This window comes from Natator depressus, chromosome 1, assembly GCF_965152275.1.
Source record: "Natator depressus isolate rNatDep1 chromosome 1, rNatDep2.hap1, whole genome shotgun sequence".
NCBI lineage: Eukaryota > Metazoa > Chordata > Testudines > Cheloniidae > Natator > Natator depressus.
In genome coordinates this window covers 334,464,975-334,479,234 of record NC_134234.1, presented here as the reverse complement: position 1 = coordinate 334,479,234, position 14,260 = coordinate 334,464,975, and the positions used below count along the sequence as shown (strand labels likewise).

Sequence of the window (14,260 nt, the reverse complement as noted above, 5' to 3'; positions counted from 1 at the left end):
AGGGAATATCTATTTAGTCTGCTCCAGAACCTGCCTGCACCAGAATTGTGTGGTGTCTTAGAATCCCAGTGATGCACTATGGCTGGGAAGGCCACATGTCCAGGTTCACACTGGAAAGTCTTTCCTTAGTCTCTTCTTTTTATTTCCAGATTATTATGGTAATAGGGAAGCAGAGTTGATGGCGAGAAGCTTTTGACTAGAGCTCGGTGAAAAAAATCAATTTTATTTCTGTGGACAGGCTTTCAAAAACAAATACAAAACTCAGTTTGAAAGAGAGAGAAAATGCCAGTTAAAAACGAAATGGATATTTTCATATGAAATTTCACAGAACTCAAAAAAAGATTTTCCCAAACACTTCCATTTCAAGGAAAAAACATTTTTGTTGTTGTTGGGGGAAAAATCAGTTAAAAATCTTAGCCAGCTCTTCTTTTGACAGAGTTCCCTGCCAGGTGGTGAGGGCTTTCCAATCGGATTCTTTGTTGTTAAAACAACACATGTACTGTGAATAATGACTACATGTTTTATTATGAGCATTCCTTTTCTTTTCTTTTTTTTTGTCCCTCAGTTATTTGCAAAGAAAATCAGCCAGCTCAGTTTGTAAGTCAAAGTGAGGTTTGTTTTACTTCCCCCTGCCCCCAATTGCTTGCCCTGCAGACTTAAACCTGGGATCTTTAGAACTGAGCTGGGCTCTATCTCTTAGGCTAATAATATCTCTAGTTTAGCTGACAAAACGGTTGAAGATGTGTGAGGCAGCATAGAATTCAACTCTATCTTCCATAGCTGGACAGCTTGAAGAGATAGAGAGAGCAGAGTTGTCCTAAGAAGGTGCCACTTTCATGCAGTCACTCTTCTAACCATAACCCTACTTTAGGACAAGCTTGGCAGTCTTACATGAGTTTAGGAAGGAGGCTGAAGTTCAAAATCTCTTATAATAGAGATGTCAAGTACAAATCTGTAAAAGAGCCACTGCTGTTTTGTCCGTTTGCTTTGTTTTTGTTACTTCAAAAAGTCTGAAACTGAACTGTGTTTGCCGATCACTTTCTAAATTACCAAAAAAAGACAGATGAAATAGAACTCTTCTAATCGCTCTTTTCATACTTTTTTTTGTGGTTTTCCTGTCTCTAAAGGTCCAGAAGGGGCAAACCTCTTTATTTACCACCTCCCCCAGGAGTTTGGAGACCAGGACATTCTGCAGATGTTCATGCCCTTTGGAAATGTTATCTCTGCTAAAGTCTTCATTGATAAACAGACCAATCTGAGCAAGTGCTTTGGTAAGCAACATTTAATCAATTGAAAAGTAAAACTGTACGTGGTGAACCTGATCCCAGAGCTATCGCTTGTAATCCTCAAAAGTACAGAAAGATGCCCAGACAAAGCAGTTCAAACTAAAAACTGGATTTGAAAAAAAACTTCCGGTCTGACATCTACTATGGATGTGTCAAATACATGAAACTAATTACACCCTATGTGGGGGAATGCCATTTACTATACAATTAAGCTGCCTTATTATGGATACCTAATTATCCTCTATTGTATAGCTGAACCTCTTTAAAACTCTCTGTGTTTAACCCATTACTTGTACTTCTGGGTTAAGTACAGTACTGTGCAATTAGTGTTTGTATAGCGTACACATATGTAGCATAGAATATGTTACAGCTCGCTGCTGCCTATATACAAGTATTACAAGGAGGTTCAACTGTACAGGTAGCATCTGCCGTTATGATAGGGCAGGGGATGAAGAGGGGTACAATCAAAGTCCTTGCCCTGAAGAGCCTACAGTCTAAATTTAAGACACGATATAACAGACAGACACAACAAGGAAAGGCAAAAATGAGAGAGGAGGCCAGATTCCCACAGGCAACATAAAAGAAATGGTTCTTGATGAGGGACTGGCAGGAGGACAGGATAGCGATTTGACAGACTAGTTCGGGTAAAATGTTCCTTGCCTAGCAGCAGAATGCAGGAATTGTGAAAGTGCGTGTGGGAGAAGTGAATAAATGATTGAGCAAGGCTAGCTTCCTTGACCAAATAGAGTGAATGGGGTTGGATCTATTTGATAAGATGTGAGAGTGAATAAACAAGAGGGTCAGAGGTGGGAAGACCCCCTACATGTAAAAGTTTGAATCTGATGTGGTGGAGACAAGGAAGCCAGTGAAGGGACACAAAGAGGGAGGCAATGATCAGGAAGATGATCTTAGCAGCTGCATTTTGAATGACTTGAGAGGGAAAACTGAGTGTCAGGAAAGCCAGAGAGGATGAAATTGAGTAATCAAGACAAGAGATGGGGAGGCTCTGGGTGAGCATTTTATCTGGGTGAACACAAACTGGGTATGATGAAGGGGTTAGCAGAGGAGTGCGGGTGAAAAACTTCAGTGCCAGGGGAGAAGGAAAAGAGGGTGATGAGTAAGAGAGGGATACACACTTTAATCTAATCTAAAATAATTCATTAAGACAATTTCAAGCAGAAATTAAAGGGAGCATGTCAAAGCAGATGCATAATACCAGGCTGCAATGCAGTAATTAGCCAGAGCAGAGTTAGAGTGGTAGTCAGGAGTGCTTTTCAATTAAGAGTGGGAGGCTCAGATATGAAAATGAGTTGGAGCTTCTAGGCTCAGGGAGATTAGAGTGCATTATGAAAAGAGCACTTTTAGTCTCTAGGGGACAAGAAATTTAGACCAAACCAGCCATACTGAGTACAGGGAGAGAATGCTATCTAAAGGTCAGTGCTGAAGATTGGGAGGAGACCACCTCGGGTTCTATTCACAGCTCTGCTATTGACCTGTCATTTAACCTCTGTACTTGCCTACCCCATTCCAGGGCCATGACACTTAATTAATTAAGGTATGCAGCATGCAGTGGGATCCTGAGATGACAAGTGCTCTAAAAGTGCAAAGTATCATTATTATTAGAGCCATGGGAAACCCATGTTTCATCCCTGCTCTGTCACAGGCATCCTGTGTCACCTTGAACAAAATCACTTAGCCTCTCTGTACCTGGGGATAATAGCACTTCCCTACCGACAGGTGTGTTGTGAGGATAAAGACATTAATGATTGTGAGGCACTCAGATACTGCAGTGATGGGGGACCATCTAAGTACCAGAGAGAGAGATACTGTACTGCCCCGTGTCACACAGCTCATGGACACCACAGCTGTTTGATTGCTGTCCCAGCTGGAGATGGTGAGGTAGCAAAATGCTGAACACTAGCAAGATAAGGGGAGAGTTGGGATGAATTGGGAGGGAAGGAGTGTGAAGCGTAATCAAAGGAATGAAGGAAAGAACTGAAATGAACGTGTCACTTAAAAGAAAAAGTACTAACAACAAACACTTCTTTTTGTATATTGAGCCAGTCCCCTCTTCTTTTGTTCTAACCTGTAGTTCACTTTCTTTCCCCCTCCATTCTGTATTTTGTAGGTTTTGTTAGCTATGACAATCCAGTCTCTGCGCAAGCTGCTATCCAGGCTATGAACGGCTTTCAGATTGGCATGAAACGCTTGAAGGTTCAGCTGAAACGCTCCAAAAACGACAGCAAACCTTACTGATCTTAACCCCAGATGCTCACTGCTCTTATTTTAGCTTTCTTAGGGTAAGTCCCATGAGCAAACCTGCCCTTCTGTGGGGGGGAGGGAGGGGGCTAAGGAAGAACATATTGCCAACCTTCACCAAGAGACAATTATTTTTACAGTTATCGCTTCCATTTCCCCACTCACCACAATTAAACTTGGCTGCTGTTTCCAGGCCAAGTAATTACTGAGTTGTGTTACTGTATTTTATTTTGCAACATAATTTATCTCCGGTTTTTTTCTTTACTTTTTTTTTTTAAAGAAACGACATCTTAAGAATTAAAAGCGACAAAAAAAAAGGGGGGGGGGTGCAATTTAACTCTGTGAACCCTGGTGCCATTAGCACACTTTGGGGAAATAAAAGCTGTTTTGTATGTATGGACCCAATCTTATCAGGGTGGCACCAGCAGTTTATAGGTTAAACATAATGGTCGTATGCCAGCAGAAGCACTTATTGTGAGACAATGACAACAAAAAGTCTTTCCACTACATTGGTTTGTTTTTGAAAATGGTTTTTTATTTATTTTTTATTTTTTTTAGGGGTTCAAATCAACATAACATTCTATTAGTCTGATATTACACTGGTCGTCTTTATATTTCACTTTTTTTTTTTAAGTTTTCTTGAGTTTTTTGGAAAGGAATAATGTAAAAAAGATTTAGAGATCTGTTTCTAAAGCTACAGGGTTTAAAATAAAAATAAAATAAAATAAAATGAGTGACAATACTTGATGTTTCTTGAGAGATAAATTTAATAATAATAATAAATAAGAAAGCCACAGGCCTGTAAATTTTATTTGTAAAAAGCATTTCTATTTTTATACAAAATTTTTACTGCCTCAGAAATAATGGAAGTTATTTATTGCCTATTGTTAACTTATTGGATACCTAAAGAGCAGCTCTCTATGCTAGCTAGATCCTTTGAAGTAGTCTCTAGAGTAATTGTGCCAAGAATGGGCGCTTTTTCACCGTTGAACCCTACACCCTTTACAGTTCATGCTTTTATCCTCTTGTTTGTACTTGTCTGGTTATTTTGTTCGTAGTTTCCATTTTCTAGTTTAAAGTTCAGTTGTCTGACTTTTTTCTTCCCCCTACCCCTTATGTTACATTTGTTGAAAATGGTTCTTTCTTCTCTCCTCCCCCCAAAGATGAATCCATCTTCTCTAACTCTTTTCAGATGGATTCTTTTGGGGTTTCATTGTGCTGTTGTTGATGAGTATTGTAAGTTAATGCAAATTATGTGAATGGCTCATAGACTCTAATGATGAAAGATTTGCATTAGTTTTCTCCTGCACCCATAAAAGTGATTTTGTTTCTGCTGCATAGATTCTATGTAACTTTTTTCCTCTTCCTTGTTTTTTCCCTAGACATCTCCATGCCCGTTAGTTCATCGTTTGCCTAGCATGTCCCTGTGGCGTCTAAAAAAAAAAAAAAAAAAGTTTCATCGTCCCGTCATTGTTTCTGATGTCTTTCTGACCTCACATCATATTTGGTTCTCCTACTGACCTTTGATCTAGTTTGACCTTTGAAATTTGCATGTGACCTCATCTAGCTATGAATTCTGGGAAGTCAATGTGAAAAAACATTGCTGCATTCACGCAAGACTGAAATTTATTATTAGACAAATTAATACTAGGGTTTAAAACAAAAAAAACAAAACAAAAAAAAACCTGTGGCAAAAATGTTTTTGCTTGCTTTCTTTTTTTTTTTCTTTCTTTCTCTTTTTTTTCCTTTTCCAAAAATAAATAAATAAATAAAATAACAGACTTGAAAGTATTATACAGGGATTGGCATTCTGCCTGGTCACTGGTGACAATAGCAATATGTGTCCAGAGGCACAGAATGTTGGTTTCTAACAGACTACTTCCAAAACAGTTTGAGGAAAAAAAACTGTCTGATTTTAAGTCTCTAGAGGTCTGTAATAGTTTTTACATTTTTCAGGCAGTGTAAAGTTTTTTGATAAGGCCATTTTAGGTGGCTCACTTTCTCATTAAAATATATATATAGAACCACTTTTTGTAGATTAGTATAAGAAAATATTTACCCTGTTTTAGGGCAAATGCTACCTATTTGTGTCACCTTTTGCTGAACTGACTCACAGTTAGACAATCCATGGTTTAATGCACATGAAATTACCTATATTTTATACTGTTTCAATGTACAGGAGAAAGGTTACTGTAAACTGTGTTACGTTGGTGCTTCTGTGAATTAAGTTGTGGTTTCATCATGAGTCTTACGGTCTTAAGTGTTCTGTGTTTATAAAAGACAAGTTTAAAATTGGTTTACTTGAACAACAACAAAAAATGAGTTTAAAAAAAGTTGTTTGCTTAAAAAAAAAAAATTTCATGTGAAAAATTAAAAACTATTCCAGAATAAGTTTGTGTTGGCTTGTGACGCATTGATGTCATTTTTTTATTGTGGACAATTTAGATGTGTTTGTGTTCAGCAAAATGTGATCGGTTTTTCTTTTAAAGAAAAAAAATCAGTGAAAATATAGTGCCAAATTCCAAAGGTACTTTCTTCCTAGAGCTTCAGTGTGTTTCTTGTGTGAAGTAATTTGATAACATGGGTATTTTATTATGTGTTTTGTATAAATCCCTAATATTTAAAGAAAAAAAAGAGGTTAAAAAGTTTGTTAACTTGCTATCCTGTGGTCTTGTTGCCTGAAATTGTTATTGTTTGTTATTTCTCTTTGATGTTTTTTGTAAAACATTGTATAAGTGCCCATGTTTCACTTTTTTAACCACTCTGCACATCAATGCTGTGAAAGCAAACCTCACAATGTATTTTCTTCATAATGTATGGAAACCTCTAAGGTGAGAAAGTTTTGAACTTTTAACCCTTTCCACCCAGAGCTGTCTTGAGTGTTAATACCTTTTATACATTCACCATTTTGCTGTTTATTTTTATATATATATCTATATATATAAATATATATATATACTTAGTTTTTTGTGGTTTATTTAATACATGGTTGAAATCAGAAAAATGCACAGGGCAGATCTGAAGGACAAAAAATTATTTTACTGCTGTCTAAATTTCTTCTGTATCTATAACTAAAATTATTTAAAACAGTAATTAACTTGTGGTTTTCCTTTTTAGATTTTGGGTTTTTTGTCTTTTCTTAAAGAGCTTTTAATATGCTGCTGGAATATGCTATTCAGTATTAATAAAATAAAATGAAAAAACAGTTCTTTAATTATCTATTGTGTGAGCCGCTCCCAGATTGGAGTGGATTGGATTATTGGATTATTCCACCATTTGAAAACATTGAGGAGAAAAAAACAATATTTTTGTAATTAAATAAATGAACTTTTGCTTAAATCAGATGCACTAGATCTTCCTGGGTGAAAATTCAATGTGCACTGCAGTTAAACTACTTTTTATGGATAAAGTTTACATATGCTGTAATGCTTGGTGTTATCTGCCATTATGCATATTGACAATATATGGGCCCAATCCTACAGACACTCACCCAAGTAACTTTACTTGCACCGGTAATCAATGAGAATATGTATGTCACTTAAGTGGTTGTTTGCTGGATTGAGCCCTATGTAAGGAACCTGCAAAAAGATGCTGGTAGCCTTTCCACTGCCTTTTAAATTTGACTGGATTGCATGTCTAGAGCACCAGTGACCAAATTCGGTTCTTTACTACTGGAAAACAGAATTCATTGCCAATTCAATGCATGTGAGCAGCAGTACCTGCTTCTGATAACAAAGTGCCATATCTTCTTCCATTATCTGTTCCTATTTGGTTATATTCAAAGCGAATATAAAAAATTTAAAATTAAAATTAAAAGTGAAGCCCTATATGAACAGCATAAAGACACAGGTGGTGCACTCTGTCTCTCGTCCCCAACTTTGCTTAAATGCTCATTTTTGTAGAAGCCCTGGGATGGAAAGGACTAGCCTCTAGTGATGCAAAAAAGTTTCCTCCTTATAGCACATGCACTTATAACTAAATGATCTATATTATTCTCACATGTTTTTACTACTGCTGAGGCCTTCCTACACCCTTTGAGGGCTATTTTGTACTTCTTGCAGCAATTTTGCTTATTCAAAGTATCATCACACATTATATTATATATATGCACACACACATATATATATATATAATATGAGAATATAATTTGATTTTTTTTACTGTTTCACTAATTCTTCTAATTTTATCCACCATATAAATTTCCAATGGTTTTTCAGATCCCTTCAATGCAGCAGCCCCAGTGCGAACTGCAGGTTTCGAGTCCAGTTAGAATGTTAGAATTAATATCCGAGAACCCCAGCTGCTGTAAACCGGCATAGCTTGATAGACTTCAGAAGACACACACACATCCCCGCCTATGCTTTACACCAGCTGAGGATCTGGCCCAGCATTTTTAGCAGGGAATTTTTTTGTGTTTCCAGGTGACAACTATGGGTCATTGGGGGGAAAGTTTGCCTTTATGAATAATAATAATAAAAATAAAGCTTGAACCTCCTTAGAGACTAATTGTCTACCAGTTCTCCTTCAAAATATTGAAAGGAAAAAAGCTGCAAGGGTGCAAAGGGCCTAATAAGAAAGGAAGAAAAACAAGGGAAATTGCTTTCCAAAATTCTAATCAAAAGACGAGACTAGTAGTTTTTCAAACAAATTAGCTAATTGCAATGGAATGGCAGTCCTCAAATGACTAACAAGTTCATCTTTCTTTCACCATAGGGGTTATAGTTCCTTGGCTTGTGCTACTCTGAAATCATATTACTGTTTCTGTTTTTATTATCTTAAGTGCTAATTAACAAAAGGAAAAAAACCTGTAGTTTCATTACCTTTTGGATAATGTCATACAAAAAAAAACTATGTATTTGTGTTTTGTTTTGGGTTTGGGGTTTTTTTTTCGTGCTGTGAGAATTGTTGTTTGTAGATTAATAAAACTATTATTTTGTTTAGAATTACAAACTAATTTTTAAGTATTGTCTGAGAAAAGCCAAAGTTAATGCAACTTAGTGGAAACTGTAAGACCATTTGAGTATTGTTTCTGTTTTATTGATGCATTTGGATTTTGTTGTTTGATGGAATTTGAGCCAAAAAAAAAAAAAGCAGGCTTTCCTATTTCTACAACTTGATTGTACTTATGCATTTTGTACCAGTGGAACTTTTTATACTGGAGATTAAAAAACAAATGGAATTTTTTGTGGCTTACTCTTGTGGGCCCCCTGACCATGACTGATTTTCGAGTTTGATTTCTGGTTGGTAGAAAGAGAGTTGGTTTTGTTTAGAGAATTAAAAACTTTGGCTTGATATATTTTTTTTTCCTTTTGCTTATATCTAGTGTTTAGAATTTTGTCTTTAAAAAAAACAAGCGGTAAGTTTCACTTTTTATTCTGTATTGTGCAGTTACACAATAAGATAATTAGAATTAGGAGTACTCGGTCACTTTACGTGGATAAATGTATTAGTTACAACTTTAGGGGTTTGCTTTTTTGCTGTTTAGATCAAAGTTTTTTCTGATTCTTCTGTCCTCATTGTGAACATAACCGTGTAGTTGAAACAGTCAGACTTATTTTTGTAATGTATGTTATTGTGTGATGCAGTTTTTTGCTTCTGTCTCCAATATTAAACCATTTTCCTAATACTTGTCTCTCTCTTCGTGTGTTGTATTGTTGGTGGTCATTATGTGTTGGTAATGCATCTACACACTTCACTGTTTCACGTCCCTGTTTTTTTTTTTTTTCCTATTTGTTGTGTACAAAAGATACAGTCGATTCCACCTAAGTGACTATCTGATTGGGGGGGTGAAAGAGGACTTGCACACGTCAGCTGTCTTTGGTTTATTTTACATTTTTTCCCCTCCCCTAGTGGGTTTATCACTTTGCTAATCTGAGCAGGAGATCCTTTTAAATGACTGCCTGCAAAGTCAGTGGCATTTGTTAGTCTTCTGACCACGAAAGCTGACCACATAAACACACACAAACGGAGAAATCTGAGGCTATGTGAAAAGTTTTTTTGCTCTGCTGTTTCAATCAGTCTGGAAGAAGTGGATTACAGAGATCAATTCAAGTGATTTTTTTTTTTTTAAATGGCAGTGCTACTGCTTTGCAGAGGCATCTGAAACATACAAGAAAAGGAGGATATAGCCATGGGATTTCTTCCAAACTGTACAGTAATCTGGTGGCATCTGGTGTTCATCAAAGACTCCTTAAAAACTAATCACAATTTAACTAGAGCTATCACAGACTGAGAAAAATCTACCAGGTGAACAAGCTTGTTATATGTATAGATATAAAAAAAAATAAAGTAAAACCTTTTTTCCCCAAATGGGCTATTTTTTCGCTGGGTGCTTACAAAGTGGCTCTTTCTCAGCACTGCATATTAAAATGTCAAATCTCCATGCAAAAAAGAGCTATGGTAGCAGGGGGCAGGGGTTGGCTCACAAGAATCCCTCCACTGTCCCTTGGACTGGTGTCCAATAGCATCAGATAAAATCTGCAAAGGAAAATAAATGCTGTCATGGTTCGCAAAGTCTCTCTTCACTCTTTTGTCTGATCACAGATATAAAACTTTAAAATTTGGAGAGTAAAATAATCCCACAGGAGGGGGGGAAGCACTCCCAAGTGTTCTCTGGAACTCAAGCCATATCCCCCATCCCCTTCCCTTTGTCCCACTTCCTCTCTGATGCTCAGGAATCGAAGACCACTTAAAAGTGCTCTTATGAGACCCAAACAACACTCCTCCCTCTTGTATCCTCTTTTCCAGTCTCTCTGATGCTCTGGCTTTGGCTCACACACACAAACTTGCCCTAAACTAACATCCTATTCAGAAGGTCATGGCGCACTGTTTCCTTAAGGTTTTGGCAGCTATGTTGGCTCCTGCGCTTGGAACAGTTTTGAAATTTTCTGGCTCATGAGTTGGCCTCGTTTTGCTTTTAATTTATTTGTCTTTCTCATTTTTTTTCTTCTGTAAGCATAAAAGACAAGTGGGGCATGAGTTCTGGAGCCCCAAGCAAGCTGAAGTCATCATCTACAGGCTTCGTTGTCAGAGTTCAAATTTCTAGCAAACACCTCCCAGGCAGCTCTGATTTTAATCTAAAATTACAGGGGCCTGTAAGGGACAATCCTGCACTGGGAGCAGAAGGATGGTCTGGGTGACCTAACAGGTGTTTTACATCTCTTGAGTCTATGGTGCTGATTCTGATAACATTTACAGCAGTGATTTCACTTGAGTAACTCCTGTTTATACCCGAGTGCGATCAGAATTGCAGCCTGTTTTTAAGTCATCTTAGGTGGTTCTTTTGACACTCATCAGTTTGTTGGCAGAGAAGATCAAGTTGAGTTCAAGATCTTTTCTTCCAAACACAATTTAATTATTAAGATCCAATATTACAGTTTACAAAAAAAAAAAAAAAACACCACACCTCATGAGGACAAAAATCTCCAGTTCTTTACGCACAAAAAATCCACCAACAGTGGGGGAAATGAGTTCTGTAAAGCCATGTAGCTGTACAGTTTGTCCTGCTTAAACGCATGCTTTTAATTTCAATTAAGTCAGGCACCTTGCAGTGTTAGCAAAATGTCTCTTTGTTAGCTGTATGTGTATCACCATGGGAAATTACCAAACTGTCACAAGACTTGCTGATGAAAGAATACCCCACCCGAGTATGTGTGCCTTTGCCCAGTTTGGTTCTTAGGTATTAGGCTAGGGAAAACAATTGAACCAACAAAATGTACTGTGAATCATTCCTGATAAGTGAATAAAGCATTGTGACCAAGCAATCAGATTATTCACTTATCAGGAATCGACTGTACTACTAGCTTGCTTGACTGTTTTTGTTCCTCATCTCTGTTGTAGTTTCACTACTTTGCTGTGTTCTGTTTTTCTCTCTCATGCGCTAGCAAGATCACTGGGAGTATCCCTTCGTGTGACCATGAAACATGCTATTGAGTGAAAAAATTATATCGTAACAAAATCTATGCACTTGCTATCAGGAACACAATACTGGATGTGTCTTATATATATTGAACTATAATAGTAATTGATTTCTTAAATAAAGCTGAAGAAAGGATTCTGTTGTCTGTAACATTTTATGAGCATTAAAAGAAAAAAAGTGTTTCTAGGGTTTGTTTTTTGTTTTATTAAATCTCACTGGGTACAAAAAGTTTAAAAATACCTAGGCAAACTGATTGTACAGAATACTTAAGCTTTCCTTAGTAATTGAGAGCCTAGAAAAGTAGGTTCCTGGAATTGGGGAAAAGTCATATCCCCACTGAGATTTGCAGCAAAAAAAATCAGAAGTCAGCACTTTCCAACACTGTTCTCAAGATATGTTTGTTACAGTGTTAAGACTATATCAAAGAAAATAGAACATTGCTCTCAGTTGCTACAGACGTCAGAGAACAGTTACAGTGTAAGATTCCTTCCATACACCTAATAAATCTATTCTGTTTCTGAATGTGATCTTTTCTTCTTTATAATTCTATAGAATATGCTTAGAATTAAAAAAAAACATATACCAGTAAATAGAAAACATATATGCAATGCTCTACGGGTTGATATGTCTTTTGAGAAAGACATGAAGCTTGATATATATATAGAGAGAGATATATTGCTGCATTCAAGCCTTAAAAAAGCAATAAAAGAAATATTTGATCATCAAAGATGACTCGGGTAAATTTTCAAAGCATTCTGTGGAATTGTAGCTGCGTGACTCGCATGGATTTTAATGGGAGTCTCACAACTAAAACCCTGCAAAATGCTTTGAAAAGTGTATTCGCTAAGGTAGTAGATTTGGCATGAAGACATAAAGTTGAAACAATCCCTCCACTTGGATACCTATATTTATGGAAATGTCTAGACTTGTTCTGATTAGTAAACCTACAACAATCTCAGCCTTTATGCAGGATAAAGCCAGGAGCATGTTTGTCTTAACTGAATTACTCTGTTCATTTTACATCCGCCAGTATCGTTATCAAAATTCCTGGAAATCTAATAGTTTCCACCTAGAAAATGGTCGTAGGTGATTAGCAAACTAAGTTAAGAAGCAACATCCAGCGCCCAGGCCTTTGGGGAAGAGACCATGCGTGAAATCCTGACCCCGTTGAAGTCAATAGGAGTTGACGTCAATGAGATCAGGACGGCGCCCCATGTCTTTGTGTTTGCACAACACTCAGCAAGGTGAGCCTGAGCCTGATGGGGCTTCGTGGGCACTGATGTAATATCAATATTAAATTCCATGCAAATGTTACACAAAGAGAACATTAAAGGTGCATAGTCAAGCAGTCAAAAGTTAGGAAATGCCAGTTTAACGTTGCCCAGGCAACCTTAATTCTGCTCCCCTGTGCCTGTGCATCATGATACAGTCTTTGATTACACGATCACATAGTATTTTTCCCACAGGACCTCTGTCTCATTCAGTGCACAGAACAGACCTATTCTGGGGATGAATCAGGGTTGTGTAATGAAGGAGATTGTTACAGGACCCCCTTGCCTCATTTGTAGCAGAAGTTGGAAGGTCTGACCAGAATGAGGCAGGGGACTGCAGGAAGAGCAAGGATAGTCTCATGGTTAAGGCAGTTGAATGCTGCCCTGCAGAATTAGAGTCTATCCCTGCCTCTGCCACAGAGTTCTCGTGTGATGTTGGGCAAGTCACTTAAGCCAAATGTTTACCAAGTGGTCACTAATTGTGTGTGCCTCATTTTCTGGATATATTACTTGAGACACCAGGGTCTGATTTGCAGAAGTGCTGAGCATTCACAGCTGAAGTTAATAGGATCTGTGCTTCGAACATATAAAGTACTATCTCCCCTTCCAATCTTGCTGTTCAAGTCTGTCTCCACCTCACGTCAAGTGCTAGGCTCCATGCCCAGCCAGTCCCTGTTCCCGTTCCCAGGTCCTGCTCCTATCCAAACTGCCTCTCTCCTCCCCTCACTGACTCTCCTAGATTTGCTCTCTGGGCCCCTCATCCAAACTCTTTCTTCCCTCTGCCCCCTTTCTTGGCCCCTTCTCCCAGTCTCTTTGCCCAAGCTGCTTCTCTCCAGCTCCTTATCTGATCTCAGTGTTCCCCCTCGACCAACTGGCTGCCAGTCTTCTCCTCTTGCTTCCAGTCTCCCCTTCACTCCCAGTCCCTCACACTTGCCCCCCCCCTTGAGTGCCAGTTTCACCAGAACTGTTGTCTTGGTCTACTTCTTTCCCACCTCCTGGTCCAGCTTTTGTCCCGATGTATTTGAATCAGACTGCGTTCTCCTCAGTACTGTCTAGGGACCAGTCAGAACACCAGAGGGGTAGGCTCCCTGTTCTCAGTGCCCATCCCCCGAGGAGCCATTTCAGGGAAAATCTGGCCTTTGCCCCTGAAGCCCTGGGTTGTGAGGGGATGGTGACGGAGCAATCTGGTCCGTACTATGAGCTGTGAAAAGCTCAGTGAGGACAGAATCTTCAGAGCTTTCAGCTGTGACGCTTTAGCAATTCTCTACTAAGCATGAAAGGCTGATAACTTGGCTAGATTCGGACAGATTTTTATGGGGATGGCAAAAAGGCACATGGCTGATACAAAGGCCATGTTTCAAGTCCCTGCTCCAAAGCATGTGTGCACTAGAACTGTTCAAAGAAAACGTTGCCAGAAATTTTTTTTCATGGGCAAAACAACGTAGTTTCCCCGAGCCTCATTCCCCGAAACAGCTGAACTACTCTGGCTGACATTTTCCGGAAAATTTCAGCCCAAACATTAAAGT

At 38.2% G+C, this 14,260-nt stretch overlaps 1 protein-coding gene across 16 annotated transcripts in view; it reads left to right on the top strand.

The window, feature by feature from the left end:
* Positions 1 to 11,923, top strand: part of CELF2 (CUGBP Elav-like family member 2) — a 694,215-nt gene extending 682,292 nt beyond the window's left edge. For 8 of the 16 annotated variants that reach the window (XM_074942653.1, XM_074942656.1, XM_074942644.1 and 5 more), the window contains 3 exons: positions 1,128 to 1,271; positions 3,415 to 3,586; positions 4,928 to 11,923. In XM_074942653.1, the coding sequence (XP_074798754.1) occupies positions 1,128 to 1,271; positions 3,415 to 3,542 (272 nt within the window). In that variant the 3' untranslated portion in view covers positions 3,543 to 3,586; positions 4,928 to 11,923. The remainder of the gene's footprint in view (positions 1 to 1,127; positions 1,272 to 3,414; positions 3,587 to 4,927) is intronic. The other 8 variants (XM_074942642.1, XM_074942649.1, XM_074942645.1 and 5 more) reach the window with 2 other exon arrangements.
* The last annotated feature ends 2,337 nt before the right edge of the window (positions 11,924 to 14,260 follow it).